At 48.3% G+C, this 21,270-nt stretch overlaps 1 protein-coding gene across 5 annotated transcripts in view; it reads left to right on the forward strand.

The window, feature by feature from the left end:
• Positions 1-21,270, forward strand: part of PRDM11 (PR/SET domain 11) — a 94,365-nt gene that overhangs the window by 48,530 nt on the left and 24,565 nt on the right. For 4 of the 5 annotated variants that reach the window (XM_043910096.1, XM_043910086.1, XM_043910078.1 and 1 more), the window contains exon 5: positions 15,390-15,457. In XM_043910096.1, the coding sequence (XP_043766031.1) occupies positions 15,390-15,457 (68 nt within the window). Of the gene's footprint in view, positions 1-15,389; positions 15,458-19,382; positions 19,805-21,270 lie in introns of all 5 variants that reach the window. The other variant, XM_043910111.1, reaches the window with a different exon arrangement.

Genomic DNA, 21,270 nt, shown 5'->3' on the forward strand with positions numbered 1-21,270 from the left:
ACGTACACAGACAGACAGACACATACACACAGACACACACAGACACACACACAGACACACACAGACACAGACACAGAGACACAGACACACACACAGACACACAGAGACACACAGACACACACACACACAGACACACACACAGACACACACACACACAGACACACACAGACACACACACACACACATTCTTTTGTTTTTTTTCTGAACTATTTGAGACATAGCTCCAGGTATCGGGCTTTGTGGCCGCGCAGCGTCTGTCACCATTATCCAGCTCTGCGGTTGTACAGTGAAAGCATTCATAGCACGTGAATGAGCAAGTGTTGCTGGGTTCCAATAAAACTTTATTTATAAACACTGATGTGAATTTTGTATAATTTCAAATGAAATTTGAATTTATGTAAGTTCTGAAAATCATGCAAATAAAATTATATGGAAAAAGTTTCAGTTATGAGAAAGCCCAAGCAGAACCATGCTTAACTCACAGGCGGTGAGAACAGAGGAGGGGCTGGGTTTGACCTACCAGCAGTAGCTTGTTGACCCCTGTCCTATGTAGTCAGAGTATAATTACTGTACTCAGGGAACAGTGCTGTCTCAACTATAGCCCTTATTCAGATTTTCCCAACTGCCCTGAGTAATGGCCTTGATAGTCTTCCTGCCATTCAGGACCCACTCAAGCATCACACAGTGCATTTACTTGTCACGTCTCATTAGTCTCCTTTATTCTAGGACAGTTTCCCAGAATTGCGTTTCTCGTTCACAATATTGCTACTTTGGAAGAGTTCAGGACAGTTCTTTGCAGACCCTTCCACAGTTTAGATTTGCCTGATTGTTTCCTCACGACGGATTCAGGTTATAGATTTCTGGCACTGGTTATGTTGTGTCTTTCTCACGGCAGATAGCGAAAGCCTGTGACGTCCGTTTGTCTTCTGTTTAACTCAGTGCTTAGCAGCTATTGATGATTCTTGCCTGTATCAATTATTTTTCATGGCTTAAAAGGATTTTTAATCATTCCTTCTACACTTATGACTGAATATTCTTCTGTTTAAAAGAAGTACTCAACTTTCTCCCCCACCTCATCCCTTAAGATTATTTTTACTATCGGTATGGACTCATGGATTTTTTTTTTCTTCATTGTGCTATGGTCCATTCCTCTCATTATGCATTTTGAGCTTTAAATTGCCCTAGAGTTGGCCAGCAAGAACCCATTCAGACTGGCTTCTTGTCCTTCTTTTAGTACTTCTTTACCTTCTCGTGCAAAGTTTTGTGTTTTTTTTTCTTTTTTTTCTTTTTTCTTTTTTGCCCTACCACAGGGCATGTAGGATCTTTAGTTCCCCGACCGGGAATTGAACTGGTGCCCCTTGCAGCGGAAGCACAGCATTATAACCATGGGACTGCCAGGGAGATCCCAAAGAAGATGTTCTAGTCATCCCCCTTAGGAGCTCTAGTGTATTTTTGTGAGAAATGGTATTTAGAGATCAAGTCTCTGGGCACTGGCTGTACACAGTGCTCCTGGGCGTCCTTGCTTCTAAGCCTGAACTAGGTTTTCAGAGATGAGTTGAAGTGAGTGGCGAGTAGAATCAGGAACCAAGGGAACACGGAATCACGAGCAGTGGGCATGGCATGTACAAAGGTCCCAGGGCACGTGTGTAATGTGAGGTGGGGGAATGGTGGTGATAGGGCACACAGTACCCTGTAATAGGGTGATAGAGGTACAAGGTGTGCTGGGAGAGAAAAGTGGAAGATGATGCTAGAAAAAAGTTGCTTTTCTCACGTTCCAAGATGTTATGGATCTTAAAACACTATTGAATGACAATGTCAGCTTTTCCAGAAATGAAAATATGGACCTCAATCCTAAGGTTCCTCTTAATGTCAGAAGCATTAAATGGCTTGACTTGCATAACTTTTGTAAATGCTGGTAGTTTTGTTATTAAATCATGAGCCAAACCAAAGATATCCCCACTCCCCACAAAAAAGTATAATACTCTAGTTAACTAGTTTTGGCTGGAGCTCCAGTCTATAATTCTTAAAATCTACTATATGGAACAAAAATAAAATATGAAAAACTATTCTGAATTTTCAACATAAACTAACTGCTAACTTGACCTTCAACTTTCCTTGCCTCCTCCGCACTTCTACTGCAATTGTTTCTCACTTGTGTTATATTGAGGCCACTTTTTAAAAGAAACATGTGTACATATGTATATCACTATATATATTCCTGTAGTTACCAAACTCTACATTACATACCCAGCACTAATTTATGTTGACCACCTTCATCGATTTTTAACAAACCCCCACCCTCTGCCTCTGGCAACCATCAATCTATTTACTATATCTATGAGTTCAGGGTTTGTTTGTTTTTTGTTTTAGATTTCACATGTAAGTGAGATCATATAATATTGTCTTGATCTCACTTGTTTGTCTTAGCACAATGCCCTCAAGGCTTATCCATGCTATTGCGAATGGCAGGATTTCCTCTTTTTTATGGCTGAAAAATATTCCCTTGTATATCTATCCACATATCCTTTATCCATTCATCCATTGGTGGGCATTTAGTTTGCTTTCATTTCTTGGCTGTTATAAATAATGCTGCAGTGAACTTGGGGGTGCAAATACCTTTTTGTGTTAAGTTTCCTATGGTTAAATACCCAGAAGTGAAATTAGTGGATCATATGGCAGTTCTATTTTTAAATTTTTAAGGAGCTTCCATACTGGTTTCCATGGTAGGTGCACCAGTTTACATTCCCGAAACAGTGCTCAAAGGTTCCTTTTTGTCCACATCCTCGTCAACACTTGGTATTTCTTGTCTTTTTGATGAAAACCATTCTGACAGGTGTGAAGTGATAGCTCATTGTGGTTTTAATTTGCATTTCCATGACTGGTGATGTTGAACATTTTTTCAAGTATGTGTTGGTCAGGTGTCTGACTTTTATCATTTCAGTTCAGTTGCTCAGTCATGTCCGACTCTGTGTTTATCATTATGGAGTCCCAATTATTTATGATTACATTAATTTTACTCTAAAGTTACTTTAAAAGGTTTAAACATAGAAGCTAAATAAACACAACATTTCTTACAGCTTTTAAACAACGATTAAACCAAGACAAACTTATGAATATAAAATGAACAGAACTAAACCAAGCATCGTAATCCAAATGAACAAAATCGGTGTCCTGTGTTGGATCAGGCGTTACTGAAACTAAATCTCTGTTTATCGGGTGAATACAGTAGTGACGACGTAGACACAGATTCTTCTGAATTTGGCATGCCTCTCTGCTTTGGTGTGCCATGTGACACTTTTATTTTCTTTGTTTGTTTGTCTCTATTTAAAACACTGGGAGATCTTTTGTTAATACAACTGCCACAGTGTTTCTTAGCCTTTGCCAGAATGCATTATTTACATATTAAAGTTTGTTCTTTTTTCATTAGCTCATGGCGAGTAGTAATAATTGTACAGTCATTCAGCTGTTACAGTGTAACAAGCTACCTCCAACTGCAGTGCAATAGAATGAAGGTCTGTAAATGTTTGTGTAAATGGCTAGATAGTAAGTCTTTTAGGCTTTGTGGCCCATACAGTGTCTGTCACACTGTCATCCATCACAGTGTGAGAGCGGCCAGAGGTGTGTGTATTCTAAGACTTTGTTTATGGAGGCTGAAATTTGAATTCCATGTAATTTTCACATGATAAAATAGTCTTCCTTTGAGTTATTTTCAACCATCTAGAAATGTACAAACCATTCTCAGATGGTGGGCTGTACAGAACAGGTGGCGGGCTGGATTTATCCTGCAGGCCCCGGCGTAGAGAACAGCAATCATTTATCCTTGCTTGGGTATCTGCTGGTTGGTTGTAGCTCCTCACTGATTCTGCTCTGGCCGCCGGTTGCCTGTGGTTGGGCTGGTTTAGCTGGGCTCCGCTGTGATGCTCAGCCTCCAGGTACAGGGGGATCTTGGCTCCTCACCGAGGGCCAGGTCTGCTGGCCCAAGTGTGTCTGTTCTGGGCCCAGGCTGAAGAGGCTGGGGCTCCCTGGGGAAGCTCTTGGGTGGAGGCAGAGGCCCTGGAGGCAGGGCCTCACAAGCCCATGTCAAGCCCGTGTTTGCATCATGCTTGTTACCACCCCATTGCCCAAACGAGTCGGATGACCGAACCCAAAGTCAAGGAGTAAAGAATTAGAGGCCACCTGTAAGACAGAGTGTAACACAGAGTCTCATGGCCAGGGTGATAGGGAAGGGCAAGAGCTGGACCAATTCAGTCTCCCACAGGTGCCAGCTTGGAGAAGGAAATGGCAACCCACTCCAGTGTTCTTGCCTGGAGAATCCCAGGGACGGGGGAGCCTGGTGGGCTGCCGTCTATGGGGTCGCACAGAGTCGGACACGACGGAAGCGACTTAGCAGCAGCGGCAGTGCCACCTCAGTCACAAGCCCAGAGCTGCTGCTGTTCACTTGCTCAGGCGTGTCCCAGTCCTCGCGACCCCATGGACTGACTGCAGCCCTCCAGGCTCCTCTGTCCATGGGATTCTCCAGGCAAGGATACTGGAGTGGGTAGCCATTCCCTTCTCCAGGGGATCGTCCCGACCCAGGGATCGAACTCACATCTCCTGCGTTGCAGGTGGATTCTTTACTGTCTGAGCTACAAGGGAAGCCTGTGTCTGTTGGCTCAGGCGTGTCCCACTCTTCGCAAACCCATGGGCTGACTGCAGCCCACCAGGCTCCTCTGTCCATCGGATTTCCCAGGCCAGACTACTGGAATGGGTTGCCATTTCCTTCTCCAGGGGCTCTTCCTGACCCAGGGATCGAACCTTCATCTCCTGCATTGACAGGCAGATCTGTAGCGTGATGTATACAGTTTATTTGCAGCTAATTTCTCTCTGGCGACATGCCCATTCTTTTAAAAAACATAAATGATTTATTTATTTTTGGTTGCACTGGGTCTTTGTTGTTGCGTGTGGGCTTTCTCTAGTTGGGGAGAGCGGGGGCTACTCTCCAGTTGAGGTGTGTGAGCTTCCCATTGTGGTGGTTTCTCTTATTGCGGAGCACGGTCTCTAGGTTGCATGGGCTTCAGTAGTTGCAGCTCAAGGGCTCTAGAGAGTGGGCTTGGTAATTGTGGTGCAGAAGCTTAATTGCTACAAGGCATGTGGAATCCACGAGGACCAGGGATCGAACCCCTGTCGCCTGCATTGGCAGGCAGGCTGCCATCCTTTGTACCACCAGGGAAGTCCGACATGCCCATTCTTATTTGCATTTTTGCTGCCCCTGAGGTGGGCAGATTCTTCTGACTCTCTCCTCAACCCTTGTCCTGAGACCCTCATGTCAGGCATAATGAGGAGACAGGATTCAGGCCAGTCTCCTCACACTGGTCCTCACGTCCTGGCCCAAGGACTCATTTCACCAGTTTCTCCAACAGCCAGATTTATTACCGAGGGGGGTGAGGCCGAGTGTGTGCAGGGTAGGGGGTGGTTGTTTCTGTGGCTGGATCCAAGGCCAGTTCCCTTACCAGGCTGAGCAGAGGGACTTGGAAAGGGAAGAGGTGTCTGCATTGGTGGCAGGGCTCTGGAATCTCTTTCCTCCCACTTGAGGAAAGTGTGCCTTTGGGCTAGTCACTGTTCTCTTTGGGCTCTATTTCTCTGATCCATCAAATGGAAACCCCCAGTCTAAAGGAACATCCCCCATGAATTGTGAGTGTCCATGCTTGTTGCCTGCCTGGTGCAGAGCAGGTGAGGGGCATGTTGCAGCCTGATTATCTCCAGTTAGCTTCATGCGGGTCTCAGGACTGACTAGGGGTGATGTGTGAGATTACAGATGTGGAATTTGCAATTGTATGTAAGCATACCTCATTTCCCAGGTCCCCAGGGCCTTTTTGAAATTTGATAATTAGAATAATAAAAGGCAATATGTAAAGTTTTTTCTCAGAATTGACAGGGATTGATGCCAGGGACCTCCATGGATACCCAAATCCATGGATGCTCAAGTCCTTTATATAAAATGGTGCAATGTTTGCAAATGACCTGCACTTATCTTCCTGTATACTTTAAACAGTGTATTTATTTATTTGGCTATGCCAGGTCTTTTGTGGCATGTGGGAATCTCTTTAGTTGCAGCATGTGGGTTCTAGTTCCCTGACCAGGGATCGAACCAGGTACATAGATAGGGCCGACTGTACTAATTCCATTGTCAGTTAAATGGTGGTGGGGAGGTGTGGAGATGGGTTAGATCGTGGTTCTTGAGCCTCCTGAGTCACCGAGGAGGTTATCTTCCTATACCAATATTCATAAAATGTTGTACACATTTTAGGGAATTCATTGATACCAAGTTAGGAACCCATGGCTTGAATAATCTCAGAGGCCCCTTTAAAAGTTCTTCATTCTGTGTTTCTGGGCGTAGCAGAGGCCAGAGTTCAAGTTCACGTCTAGGTTAACCTCTTTGCATGTTGCTAAGTCACTTCAGTCATGTCCAACTCTTTGAGACCCTGTGGACTGTAGCCTGCCAGGCTGCTCTGTCCATGGGATTCTTCAGGCAAGAATACTGGAGTGGGTTGCCGTGTCCTCCTCCAGGAGATCTTTGCGACCCAGGGACTGAACCCGCATCTCCTGTGGCTCCTGCATTGGCAGGCAGGTCTCTTCCCAGGCCACCTGGGAAGGTCACCGTCTTTATCTCTCTGCATTTCAGTTGGCCAGCCTGGGAAGTGACTGGAGGCAAAGGTGATGCTGTCAACCTCCTGGGCCTCTGGGAGGAGCATCTGTGTGAAAGAGCTTTGTCCACTGTCGATGGCTTCACAAATCATTTTTGTAACTGCTTTGCCCTGAGAGGAGCTGCAGAGCTGAAAATCAGAATTCTTTATGGAACTGATGGGTTCCTGGAAAGTTGCAAGCAAATCAGGATTTTAAAAATCCAATCTCTGCAGCATCTGGTTATGGCACCATTTAGAGGAACCCAGCAGTGAATCGTCGATGGTGGCAGACGTTCTGCAGCAAAGCAGATTGTTCCTCCCTATTAAACTGCTGTCTTTCCATAGCGGATTTGCTCAAACCAGCAGCAAAGCCGGGAGTTCAGAGAGGACCCCAGGACGTTCCTGATTGATTCTCATGAGGTCATCGGGGAAGCCTGGGCTAACATCTGTCACTCTGCCGAGTGCTTAAGAGCATGGGCTGTACCTACAGAGTCTGAACTCCAGCCGCCCCACACGTTTCCTTTGTGGCCTCAGGCAAGCTGCCTACTGGCTCTGAACCTCAGTTTCCTAGCCTGTAAAATGGGAATAAGAGTTGTAGTTACCTTCATTGAGTTGTGAGAATTCATGAAACAGGGTACCAGAGTACTTGGCACAGTGAAGTTGTTCCATCAGTGGCAGTGGGTAAAGTCTTAAGGCTGATGTCTTTGTTATTACCATGATCAGAAAATAGCATTCTAGTCTATGTGGACCCATGCCTGTCCCAGGGAGGCAAACCTCATGTTTTTTATATTATTTTCTGAGGCTATGCCCACATAGAATCTTAAATTTCTTAAACAGAATTTTATAGGTCATTTAGGACAGACTTCCACTCAGTGGGAAAATTCTTTCTTTGGCTCCCCTGATAGTGGGTTGTCCTGCTACTGCTTAAATACCCCCGGTGACAAGAAACTCACCTCCTCACAAGGCTGCTTGTTCTATTATAAGACTATTCTGCATGTTAGAACATGTATGTTAGGACTGTTCTGCATGCATATTCCTCATGCTGAGTTCAGGTCCTCCATCCCTCAAGTGGTCCTGGTTTTGCCTGCCCTCCCCTACATGAGGGTCCTTCCCACATTTGATGATATGTCTGCTTTCGCTAGCCTCTTCTTCTCCAGGCTAAGGGACCCTCTTCCAATGCTGGTCGCCCTTCTTTGGTCAGACTCAGGGTGTCAGAGTCCTTCTCACGTCACAGTGTTCAGAGCCTGGGCTGGTCTAAGAAGTGCTGAGTTCAGAGTGGCCAAGGAGTCGACCTTGAGGGATAAGGCAAGGGAGGATGCTGGGAACCAGTCTTTTGAGGCCTGGTCCTGAGCATCTGGCCCTGGCTGGCCCTTCCTGGACCATCTCAGTCCCAGGACTTGAGGTCTACAGCCTGCTCTCTACTTGGATGATGGGGGCTCATCAGTAGCATGTGATGTGCTCTGAACACCCTCTGTGATCCCACTCACCCCCTGCTTCCTCCACTAGAACTCCCTCACCCTCTTCTTCTCTAAGACTTCAGCTTAGATTCCACACCTCCCAAGAAAGTCCTCGATGACCACCAGTTTCAGGGCTCCGGCTCTGTGCTCCCATGTTCTGCAGAATTCCCCACCATAGTTCTGACCGCAGGACCACATAGTGGCCTCTCTTGCATGTCTGCTGGACTGTGAGTTTTGTGCAAAGACATTATCTTCCCAGATCACCATTTTATCCCCAGAGCCTGTCTGTATAGCTGCTCCCTCGGTGATACTTGTTGAATGAATAAATGCTTGATTGGAGAAAAGCCTGACTGATGGGAAAAATAAGCCAAGAAACATCCCTCAGCAAACCTGGGATCTGAACCCAGCAGCAGAGATCTTAGGGAGCTCCAGGGTACCTCACAGCTCCCACCCAGGCCTCTCGGCCCAGCTGAGGCTGCAAAAAGTCTGATTACAACTGCGTGTTGTAATACATATAGCTATACAACAATAATACATACAGTTTTACAACTATATGTTGTAATACTTGGAGTTTTACGCAAACCTCCCACCACCCAGAATGAATCATAACTAACCTTTGGTCCCCTTAATAAACATAATTGTGACTGTTTATGGAGTGCCTTCCGCATCAATCGTTACGGCAGGGCGGCAAGGTTGCTTTCCCCATTTTGCAGATGAGGATGCTGAAGCCTGGCCAGTGAAGGCACCTGCTCAAGGCCAGTTAGCTTGTCAGTGGTGACGCTGAAGCTCCAGCCAAAGCCTCAGGCTCCACAACTCTCACTAACCACTGGGTGTTCTTGCAGCTGGCTTCGGGACCTACAGAAGCTTCTGTTTTCCCCCCTGGAGAGAAAGGAGTAATCAGAAAATGCTAGTGAAGGATGATTAATATTATGATAAAGTACAGGGTTCCACGAGATTCCTGGGGAAGGTCCCTGAAGACTGGGGTGTCATCTGGGGAGACTGGCAGGGGACGGAAGGCCTGACTTTCATGTTCTCTCTTTCTGTCCGTGAATTTTAAACGGTGGAGACAGTGAAATCTCATAAATAGACAAAGCCAAAGCTTGATCCTCCTTCCCTCTATCCTCCCCTCTAGAGGTAACCAGATATGAGAGTTTGAAGTGTATCTCCCAGACTTTCTGTGCATAGCGAGACACACAGAGAGATGTGCTGGTAACTAGTTAACAACCTGCTGGCGATGGTTGTGGTGGGGAATACACGTGCCAGTTTCCTTGGTGTCAAGGCTCCCACCATGTCTGGTTTTAGGCCGCCAACATGAAGGCACTAAATGAACAGATGGGAAGAGCTGTGTCATGACAGTGAATCTATAGTATTTCTACTCTACAGATGCCAGCATCCTCAAGAATATCAACATCATAAAATATAGTAAAATAATCAGGAAGCTTTGGGTATGTTTTACCTTTTTAAAAATAGAATATACTGAATTGCAAGTTCATATAATTTATATTTTTAATAATGACTGTGTTTCACAGCTGGTTCATGAGACTGGAAAATTTCAGAGTCAGTTCTCGTTAAGCAGGACAAGCCAGTTCTAGCCACTCTTTTCCTTTTCACTCAAGTATGAACCCTATGTAATTTTTTTCCTTTAGCTTGCTTGTCATTTAAAAGGCTCCTCATCAGATCATTCATTCAACCAGGACTCTACCGCATGCCAGGCCCTGTGTTAGGAACCAGAGCCAGGCCACCATCATGAGCAGATAGTCATGAGCTTGGTCTTCATGAGCTTTGCTGTAATGAAGGAGGCAGTCAGTTACCACACTGACAGGTAGACAGACCCTACAGTTAGGTCTCTCAAAGGAGGCAGCAGGATGATGTTTAGAGAGAATGCTGAGAGGGGCAGGTGTGTGGAGGTCAAGGTGTGGAAGGGGAGAACCTCCTCGAGGTTCAGATCAGGAAAAGCTTCTTCCGAGGGGCGGACAGAAACCAAGACCCAAAAGGTAAGATGGGACCAGCCATATAAAACGTGGTGGGAAAGAGTTGCCTTAGGATAACACATTCACTTGGGTGCCATTTCTGTAAACTTTACAGGCATGTACAGCAACTCTGTGTGTTGTTTTTTAGAAAAAGGCCTGAAACAGTAAAAATCAAGAAGGCTCCCTTCCAGCTTCAGGATGGTGGTTACGCTTGGAAGGAGGGTGGGAAAGAGAGTGAGTTGGAGGCAGAGATGCTCTTCAATGACATCTGTGTATTTTCCTGATGCTAGGGGAGACAGAGGTCTGGGAGAGAATTGGCTGATGGTCATTTTTGCTGGCTCTTGCTGATGGATACAGAGTGATCAGTTGCATTGCTCTTTATAATATTTCAATGCCTGAACTATTTTATGATCATTATTTTTTAAAAAGTGGCTGCAGAAGAGTGAATGGGGGAAAGAGGGGCCTGAGAGAGTTGGGAGGTAGGCAGGGACCAGGTTGTAAAGCCTTGCAGATGATGACCTTAAGTATGAATTTTGCTTTAAGTACAGTGAATGCCTTCTTGAGCTGGTGAGTGGCATGTTCTAAAGTTTACATTAATACATTTCTCTGGCTGCTATGAGGAGAATCAGTGGAGAGTTAAGAATGGCACTGGGAGGTTAGTTGGGATCTCTTGTACTTGTCTTGAGAAGAGCTCATGACGTCTGGAAGCAGTGGAGACAGGAGCAGTTTTGAAATCAGGTTTGGATGACATGCTGAGGGATTAGATATGGGGGATCAAGAGACAGAGGCATGACCCCTTTTTTCATAGTACCACTGTTTACAATAGCCAGGCCGCGGAAGCAATCTAAATGTCCACTGAGAGATGAAGAAGTAAAATAAAGTAAATATGTATGTAGTGCATACATATTGACACAATGGAATATTACTCAGCCGTAAAAAGAATGAAATAATGCTATTTGCAGAAACATGGATGGACCTAGAGATTATCATACTAAGTGAAGTAAGTCAGAAAGAGAAATACAAATACCGTATGATATCACTTATATGTGGAAGCTAAAATATGACACAAATGAACATATCTACGAAATAAAAACAGGCTCATGGAAAACAGGCTTGTGATGCCAAGGAGAAGGGCATGGAGGAGGGAAGGACTGGGAGTTTTGGATTAGCAGGTGCAAGCTGTTATATACAGGATGGATAAGCAACAAGGTCCTACTGTATATGGCACAGAGAACTGTATTCAATATCCTGTGATAGACCATAATAGAAAAGAATATGAAAACAGATATATATATGTATCTGTGTGTGTATATATATGATGCTCTGCTGTACAGAAGAAATTACATACAACATTGCAAGTCAACTGTACTTCAATACATTTAAAAAAAATTAGGGAGGCATGAAGGATGACTTTTTTTAACAGCTTTGTGGAGATATAGTTCACATACTATACACTCCATTCATTTAAAGTGTACGGTTCACTGGGGTTTGGTGGGGATGGCTTTCTTTCTGAAATCTGAGTGGATGGTGGCTTCAAATACTGTGAGGGAGAAAAAGAGAGGAATAGGCTTGGGGGTGGGGCCTGAGGTGAGTTTGAACTGCCAGTAAGACAGCATGTCGTGTGGGAATTAGATATTCATGCCTGGGGCTTGGGATGAAAATCTGTGAGTAGTGAACAAATTGAGAATGTGGGAATAGATGTAAATATCCAAAGAGAGAGTATAGTTAAAGAAGGCGTGTGTGGAGGAGGCAGTGGGGCTTCCAATCCAGGTGGACGGAGAGTTCATGCTTTGAGCTGCCTCCCCCCAAATAAAAGGAAGGAGAAGAAAAGAGAGGGAGAAAGAAGCATAAAGTGACTGCAGAGCTGAAAACAAAGGCCCACAGAGCCCTCATCTAGTACAGGCACAGACAGCCATCAGCTTTAGCTCCTGTGGGCCACTGTGAAATAGAAATGTCTTGTGTAAGGTGGAGACGGGAGCCAGGTTGACTGCTTAAAATGACAAAAAGCAAGTAATAGGCAGAAAGACTCCTATTCAAGATGAGCCTCTGAACCAAACCTCCAAAACTAATGAAGAAAATTGATGTTACAATGAGAGCCTTCAAAAACAATGACAGTTGAATTCACTCTAATTAAAATAAAAATAGTATTTTTTTGAAAATGAATATAAAACAACTGTTTAGGGTCTGTCAGGAATAGGTTTGACTGTGAGATTTAAAATAATAGTGGCTTATGCAAAACAGAAATTGTGTTCTTCTATGAATAAATTCTGAGCTTGTGTTAAGTCCTCAGGAACCTAGCCTGATCCCGCTAATCGCTGTCTCAACGCTTGGATTATATCCTCATAGTTCAAAGTGAGAGCTAGAGCCCTAGCCATGATATCTGCATTCAAGGCCACAGGATGGTAGACGGGTATACATCAGCTGTCTTTTAGAGACGTTTTCAGGAAGATGACGCACGATACTTCCATCTCCACTCTATTGGCCAGAACTCGGTCAGAGGAGAAGTCAAGAGATGTATTGTTATTACAGATAGCTAGGTACTCAGTTATAATCCAGGGGTTCTGTTACTATGGATGAAAGGGATAATATATCATTAACACTCACAGCTTTGGGATCTTCAAAGAAAGAGTAAGAATAACATCCATTAAGAAGAGTAAGACTGGTGTTTTTTGTTTGAATTTAAAATCTCTCTCTTAGAAAGATGGTGTTAAGAGAGTCAATAAACAAGCCACAGACTAGGAGAAAGTATTTGTAAGTCATATTCTGATAAAGGAATTATATCTAAAATGCATTAAAAAAAAAAACAAAACTCTCGTGCACGGGTGCTAAGTTGCTTATTGTGTCTGACTCTTTGTGACTCTGGACCACCAGGCTCCTCTGTCCATGGGATTCTCTAGGCAAGAATAGTGGAGTGGGTTGCCATGCTTTCCTCCAGGGAATCTTCCCAACCCAGAGATCCAATCCACGTGTCTTATGTGTCCTGCATTGGCAGGTGTGTTCTTTAACACTATCACCACCTGGGAAGTCCATTTAAAACTCTCAGAACTCAACAGTAAGAAAAAAACAATAAAAATGGGCAAAAGATTTGAATAGACACTTCAAAGAAGATACGCAGCTGACAAATGAGTGCACAAAAAGATGCTCAAGTGACATTAATCATCAGAAAAATGCAAATTAAAACCACAATGAATACTGCTTCATACCTGTCAAAATGGCTAAAACAAAAAAAGCCAGTTCATCCAAGTATTGGCAAGGATCTGGATCAACTGGAAATTCCACATATGACTGATGGGAATGTAAAATGGTGCAACCACTTTGGAAAACAGTTTAGCAGTTTCTTAAAATTTAAGTATATTCTTACCATGTGTCCCAGCAATTCCACTTCTAAGTATTTGCCCAAGAGAAATAAGCATATGTATTTATACAAAAGCAGGTGTAGAGAATGGACTTGTGGATAGTGGGGAAGGGGAGAGAGGGACGAACTGGGAGATTAGGGTTGACATACACACAATACCATGTGTCAAATAGCTGGCTAGTGGAAGGCTGCCGTATAGCACGGGCAGTGCATCTCGAGGCTCTGTGATGGCCTGGAGGGGTGGATGGGGGATGGGAAGAAGGTGCAAGAGGGAGAGAATATACGCATACATATAGCTGATTCACTTCATTATGCAGCAGAAACTCACAGAATGTTGTAAAGCAATTATACTCCAATAAAAGAAAAAGATTTGCTAGTGATGTCTCTTAGCAGTGTTATTTGTAATAACCAAAACTAGCCACAACCCAAATGTCCAGCAATAGAGACTAAAAAAATAGTGACACGTCCAAGCAATGGAATACTACTCACCAACACAAAGAAATGAACTCTGATACACACACCAGTAGGAATGAATCTCAAAATAATTGTGCTGAGTGAAAGAAGGGCAGACATGCCTTCCATTTGATTCTATTTGTATAAAGTTATGGAACATGCAAAGTAATTTGTAGTGACAGAAAGCAGCTCCCTGGTTGCCTGTGGAGCTGAGAATGGGAGATACGGAGAGAGGCAAGGGCAAGAGATCACAGAGGCCATAAAGTAGTTCTTAGGGGTGATGGATATGTTTATTATCTTAACTGTGATATATGCATTTGTCAAAATTTATCACGTGGCATATTACATGTTAATTATATTTCAGTAAAGCTGTTAGAAAAAGAAAGGAGCACAGCATTATGAAACAAAAAGAGGCAGAATAAGAAAAGATGAGAGTGAAAAAGACCCAATTGAAATTTCTGGGAATGAAAAATATTAATTGCATTAAAAGTCTTTTAAAAAGGAAGGGAAGGAAGGAAAAACGTCAATAGTCATAAACTCTGGAATGAACATGGTCAAAGAGTAAATGAGTGAGTTGGAAGAGCATTCTAAGAAATTTTCTGAGAACATCACCCAGAAAGACATAGAGGGAAAACTATGAAAGAGTAGTTGTAAGACCTGGAGAATAGACTGGGTTCCAACCACATATGTTTAATGGAAATTCTGCAAGAAGAGACTAAAGAAAATGACTGAGAAGCTGTACTCAAAAGCATAATAGCTCAGAATTTTCCAGAGTTGTAAAGGAGGTATAAATCCTAATCAAGTAATATGCTTGACAAGCAATGAGAATTTTAAAAAGTAAATCTCCACTTTAAAACCACACAGTGAAACTGCAGAAAATCAAGCATAAAGAGGAAGTCTTAGAATTTACTGTAGACGGATTACCCACAAAAGAACAACATAGACTAATAGTAGGTTGCTTAAGAGCCTATGGGAGCGTTTTTGGCAGTCTTTCTTTTCTGAAAGAAAATAAACTTCATCTGTCTAGAATTCCATATCCAGCTGAGCTGTGATTCAAAAATGATGATGAAATAAAGACAGTTTTATGGAAGATGAAGGAGTCCACCCTGAACCCTGGTGTTCTTGAACGTTTAGAGATTGGGGATAGGAGGGACCCACTGGAATCACATATGCCGGGTCATCTGGTGTCAGCCTCTTATCTCCCGCAGAAATCGTAGACAGAGAGGAACGCCTGAATTCAACTGCTGTTGCAATGTGATGTTCTTGGCAATGCCACCTGTTGGCATGTGCTGGGTATGCCTTCAAGGCAGAGGAGGGAGATGGGATCCCTGCCCAGGTCCGGGTCAGTCTTGCAACAATGGGGGCTTATAGCGGGAGGCCACAGGGAGGGTTCTGGGTGGTGGCCTTGGGCCCTGGTCTGGGGAGGAGGCTGGGGACGCAAGAGCCCACCCCTCAAAGATGCCCATTTCGAGACTTTCTCTCTGTCTTCCAGATTGTGGACAAGAACAACCGCTACAAGTCCATAGATGGGTCAGATGAGACTAAAGCCAACTGGATGAGGTGAGTCCCGCTCTCTGCTGATTTCCCAGGAGCCTTGCCCGAACTCTGGAAAGGAGGCCAAGAAAGCACGTTGGCCCTTTAGGGTCTCCAGTGGTGGAAGTCCCTGAAGGCCCTGGGACTGCTCTTTGCAGGGACATGTCTAGCTCTGGGGGACCAACCCTCTGACTCCCCCAGGCTTCCCTCAGGGGGGCCTGGAGGAGGCCTGTGGCCAGACCAGGCTTTTACGGGGACACACACGTCAGTGTTTCTGGAGGCCCCAGGCCCCAGCCTGCTGGCATTCCCGCATGGAGATGGGGGATGTCCCTGGACTATGACACTTCTTGCAGGCAAACTCCGGCTGGATGGGGTGCAGGAAACATCACAGTGCAACTCCCAGCCATTGTTTAAAAGGCCCCCAGGGAAAAGGGCGCAGTCTCTAGCTCAATTTTTGATTGTTAGAGTGATTTTGTCCATGGCTGGGGACAGAAGTTTGCACCAGAAGGATCCTTCACGGCCAGCCGGAGCGAGCAGGAGACTGGCCCAGGGTCACCCAGAGGCAGCTGTGCTGAGCTTTCCCTTGGGCGCTATGCTGCTGGCCTGTGTGGTGTGCCTGGGGGTTGGAGGGCAGCCCTGCCTGATGGGATCAGCGGGCAGAATGGGAGGTCAGTCTTGCCTCATTGCCTCCTTGGGGGCCTGTCTCTGGAATTCCAGAGCCATGAAGGGGTTAGTAGCTGGGTGGGGAGCTGGACCTTGGAGGACTGGACCCGAGGCAGTACTGCACCACGGATCGGGCCCTCTGTCGGTGTTTGTGCAGTTCTCTGCCCCGTGGGGATGGGGGCTGGAGGGTTGAGGAGAGGTGGTGCTTGGAGGGCAGGCAGCTAGGGCCTCCCTAAGGGGGAGTTTGCTGGATTTAAACCCTGAGACTTGCCAAGCAAATGCAGAGAAACTGGTTTGAGGTGGGGAGGCCGTGGTGAGTTGTCTGGTTCCCTTCCCCTGGGCCCCACTGCCCACGGGTCTCCCACCTGAGGCCGGCTGGCGGCCAGGCAGCTGTGGACACTCCGGGACACTTAAGGATTCTCCCTCTGATTTGTCGGAGCCGCTGTCCTCATTGCGATTGAACAGGTGCAGAAGCGGAAGGACAGAGGAATAGGCAGGCCATGGGGACCTGCCCCCTTTCACACAGTCAGGTCAGCTGTGCCCTGAAAGTGGCTCCAAGAATGTGGGTGGACACCTCTGGCTGCCCTCGTCTCCCCGATCACTGGGTGCAGGTCAGCTGAGCATGTGCAACTCAGCCCCTATTCCTGAGCACCTGCGGTGAGGCAGAGCCTGTACGGGCGTCCTAGATGGACGGGCCCAGCCCTGCTCCCCTGGCCTTCCCAGGACTCACACCTTCTGCCGTGGAAACTTCTTTTTCTAATGAGGCTGTTCCGAGGAGGTGGGGATGTGATGTGCTGTGGGGGCTCAGATGAAAGCGAGGGTGGGGAGGGCCTTTGAACTGGGCCTTCAAGAGGGGCATTTGAGGGCACTTGTGAGCAAAGATTCAGAAGTGGGTAGTGGGGACCAGGTGTCCAGCGGGCAATCAGATGGGCTGCATGGCCCAGACCCCTGGCCTGTGGCCCTGGGCTGGCTCTAGGCAAGCAAAGGAGAGTATGTTTGAGTGTGGTCTGGGTCAGGCCTTTTTGCACTGAAGCTTTGGCTAGGAGAGCTGATTCAGTTCCGCTCTTCCGTGTATCTCTGATCTTTCAATTTGGGGACAAGGCTTTGCCATCACTGCAGAGAAGGGGATTCATCACCTGTGCTAACTGAGTGGTCATCTGGCGCTCCCGCGATTCTGACTTCATCGGGCTGGGACTGAGCCCAAGGCGTCGGTAGTTTGTAAACCTCTCCAGAGTGATTCTGATGCGCTGCTGGGGTTGAGAACCACTGCTCTGCTCTGATCTTCATGCTCCAGGGGTAAAGTGAGGCCCAGAGCAGAGCAGAGTCAAGATGATGTGGTCAACGGCAGAGCAGGACTGGAACCCATCTCTGAGCGTCTAGGCCAGTGTTCTCTCTGTGCACAAGGGACCAGGCCAAGCCTGGCTTCCTGGGCCTCGTGTGGCTGGGTTCTGCTACTGCTGCCTTGCTGGCCTGGGGTCTGTCCTGTTCCTGCTCCAGGACCCATTCTGATCCAAGATGGTGCCAGGGTGGCCCACAGCTGGGGGGCCCTCGTCTCATTAGAGACTCAAGGAGTAGGCTGGGATGGGGCCTATGGTTTATTACTGGGGAGATAGCCCTCTGCTGGTTGCTGGGTTGAGGGGAAAGTGAATTGACCCTTGGACCCTCTTCTTCCCCCTTAATGTACGGCTTCCATTGGTACAGCTCCTTCTAATCTGAGGACACGTTCACTAGTTTAGGGGGTCGCAGAGGATTGGATGGAGTTGGTTAATTTTCTCAAAACCTAGGTTTAGGCCGGGAATAGAATGGGCACCCACTTGTTGAGTCTATGGCAGCCCCATGCTGGGCGCCCTGCCTTCATGAGATCGGTGGTCCACAACCCTGCAGGGGCTCTTTTTGCCTCCTGGAGGCAGCGTGTTGAGACGGTTTTGGTTGTCACAACTCTGCGGGCGAATGCTGCTGGTTTGAATGCTGATAAATATCCTACATTGTCCAGAATGCCCTCTCCCCCACCAACAAAGAATTTCTGATCCTAAATGCCAGTAGTGGTGAGATTAAGAAGCCCTGGACAGACTCCTCCTGGCAGCCCTTCGAGGTGTCAGCAGGGGGAGGGGGAAACGAGGTTTGCATAGGAGACTCAGCTTCTAATCCAAAGTCTGTCAGAGCAAGGCCCAGGCCCCGGCCACTGTCTTGGCCAGGTGACAAAGCCTCCGCCTTCTTCTTCTGCCACCCGGGCTGTGGTATTCTGGGTAGGTGGAGTGGGGAGACAAGGGCTGAAGGATCTTTGCGCCCCGTCCCTTGCTGTGGCTTTGGCAGCAGCCAGAGCGGGTGAATTGGACTCCGGGTCTCCCATCATACTCTAGGATGCTCTCTGGGGCAGATCTTTGGGACCATGGGCATGAGATAAATGGTAGACAGAACCACACTGTGGGAAAGAATGAGTCACAGAGCCAGAGCAGGTGCCACACCAGGGGGGTAAGGGCTGTGCTGTGCCAGTGGCCGAGGACCCTCTGTGTAGATGGAAGCCAAGGTCCTTCCTGGTCTCCATCAAAGTGGACCCTGTCTCCAGATGGATGCTCAGAGTCTCCTCATGTTCTACGCATGAGCTGCCAAAAAGGAGCTGATGCCAGCGCTGCAGTGGAGTGGTGGTCGGGGCAGGGGGGAGCCTGCCCACTCCTAAGGTGGGGACCTGGGAGACTAGGACTGGAGGGGGAGAGGGGGAGAGATCCACAGAGGGGCATAACAAGCTTTGTGTCACCACGCCTTAATCATGGGCGTCACCAGCAAGACCACACCCCTCGGAAGCCCACTGTAAATAGTCTCCCTGTGGAAAGAACCTTCCTGCAAGCCCCTGGGCTCCATAGGTCTGTGCGAACATCGCTGTGTTCAGGCTCTGGCCTCATCCTAACCCCAGTTTAAGGATCCTTTATGCCTGTTGAGGGCTTTAAAGCTCTTTACATTAGCGCGCCTGTCCCTCCTCGGTAACAAGCCCTGGTTCCAGGATGGGGAGAAGGGGGCCAAGGGAGGCTGCTGAGCTGCCCTGGCTCCTCGCAGCTAGTCAGAGGCCAGGCGGGACCCGAAACGGAAGGCGTCTGGCTCCGTCCGCGCTCCGGTCGCGTGCGCCGCGGCTCCTGCTGCCCGCCTAGCGGCCGTGCGAGGGGGCCTGGCGCCAGGAGCAGGGTGTGGTGGTGGTGAGCGGCTCCTCGGCTGGGGGCCGGCACTTAGGAAGGAGGAGGCCCGCCGCCGTGACAGTCATTTACCCCATTGTGCTTTATGGGATATTCAACCCAAGGAACGTGGCGCCCCTGGCTGAGCGCAAGAGGAAGCCCAAGTTCTCCAAGGAGGAGCTGGACATTCTGGTCACCGAGGTGACCCACCACGAAGCGGTTCTCTTTGGGAGGGAGACCATGCGGCTGTCCCATGCCGACAGGGACAAGATTTGGGAAGGCATAGCTCGGAAAATCACCTCCGTCAGCCAGGTTCCGCGCTCCGTCAAGGACATTAAGCACAGATGGGATGACATGAAACGGAGGACCAAGGACAAGCTGGCCTTCATGCAGCAGTCCCTGTCGGGCCCCGGGGCCGGGGGCCGAGCCCCCACCATCGTGCTCACTGCCCATGAGAGGGCCATCGAGTCGGCGCTGCTCACGGCCCGGTCCGGGCACGGCTTCCCCAGGGCGGAACTTGACGGCACGGACAGCCCTTCCACCAGCTGTGAGTACCGCCGGCCTGCCTCCCCTCCCCGCGCGCGCCCCTTGCCTGCTTCCCGCCCAGCCCTGGCGATGCCCCCCGCACCTGCCTTCTCTCTCTCTCTTTCCTGGTCCTCTCTGCCTCGCCTGGCCCTTCCATCCTTCCTCCCTTCTCCCACTTCATCCTCTCCCCGCCTCTTTCCCTCCCTCCATTCTAGAATATGTCCTGAACATGAGGCTGGGAGCTGGGAAGACAGAGTTGAGTGGAAAACCTCCCGCAGCCCTGCTCTTGGGAAGTTCCTTAGACTCGTGGGAATAAGCACCCTTTCTTTAAACAGTTGCACGAGGAGATGCGTAAAGAAGGGCCGGTAGATGAATACGGGAAGTCCTGAGAGCAGCTGCTGACTTGGTGGGCGTGCGGCCTGCCTCCCCCGAGAGCTCAGAGCGGGACTGGCTGCTCTTGTGCTCTCGCCTTCCTGAAGCTCAGACTAAGTTTTGAAGCAGGCACCCGCGTTTTCCTGTTGGATTCAGCCCTGCAGATTAGAGAGCCGCCGGTGGTGGTCTGAGAGCAGGAGTGGAAAGGCCTCCGCCCCCCGCCCCCCGCCCCCGGCAGAGACAGTTGAATGGAGACGAGGGCGGGGAAGAGTTAACCCGGCAGGCGGGTGTGCGTGGGGCGCAGCGCAGGGGAGGGGAGGAGGGCCTCGCAGGCAGAACAGCATGTACGAGGCCCCCGCATCAGGAAGGCGCTTGGCACGTTCCAGGAACAGAGAGGAGCCAGGGAAGCCCCGTGCAGCAGGCGAGGGGGGAGGGGCGTCAGAGGAAGCCGGCCAAGTCCCGGGCCCCCAAAGCTCAGGCCTGTCTGTGTGCCTGCTCCCAGGGTCTTTGTCTCTGTGATATTTCCGCGAGCCCTCTGCGGTGCCCTGCTGCCTTCTTTTCTCCGTGCCCTCTGCCTCTTTCTGCCTGCCCCAAGGCTTTCTCTAAGATCCCTCTCTCCGCGCTCTGGTTCCTCTCGCCATGGCCCCTCCACTCCTTCTTCTCCCTCAGCACGTATCTTGCTCTTTCCCCCTTCTGCTTCTTATAGCTCAGGATGAACGCTGATGCCAGGGTTGGGGGGTTTGGAATCTCGCGGCCTAGACGGGGCGGCCGTCCTTTGGGGCTGTAGTTCTCGGCACTCACCAGAAGGGGGAGCACTCGAGACCACCCCCCTTTCAGCTCTGCTTCTGCACACATCTGCCCCCACCTGCGGTCCCAGCTGGAGGCCGTCCGGCTTCCCAGTAACCAGCAGGGCAGGAGGGCTCCAGGGATGCCAGCCGGGCCAGCCCAGGGGAATATGGCTCACAGAGCTAGCCTTCCCTTCCCAGGCCCCCTACTGCAGAGAACATGCTAATTTCCTGTCTGGCCTCGGGGGGGCTCCTGACAGGGGACCATTAAGAGTCAGCTATTAAGAACTAGGGATAAAGCAGGAGACCCTCCAGTCCAACTTTGGTGTTG

Source organism: Cervus elaphus, chromosome 1 (genome assembly GCF_910594005.1).
Source record: "Cervus elaphus chromosome 1, mCerEla1.1, whole genome shotgun sequence".
Classification (NCBI taxonomy): domain Eukaryota; kingdom Metazoa; phylum Chordata; class Mammalia; order Artiodactyla; family Cervidae; genus Cervus; species Cervus elaphus.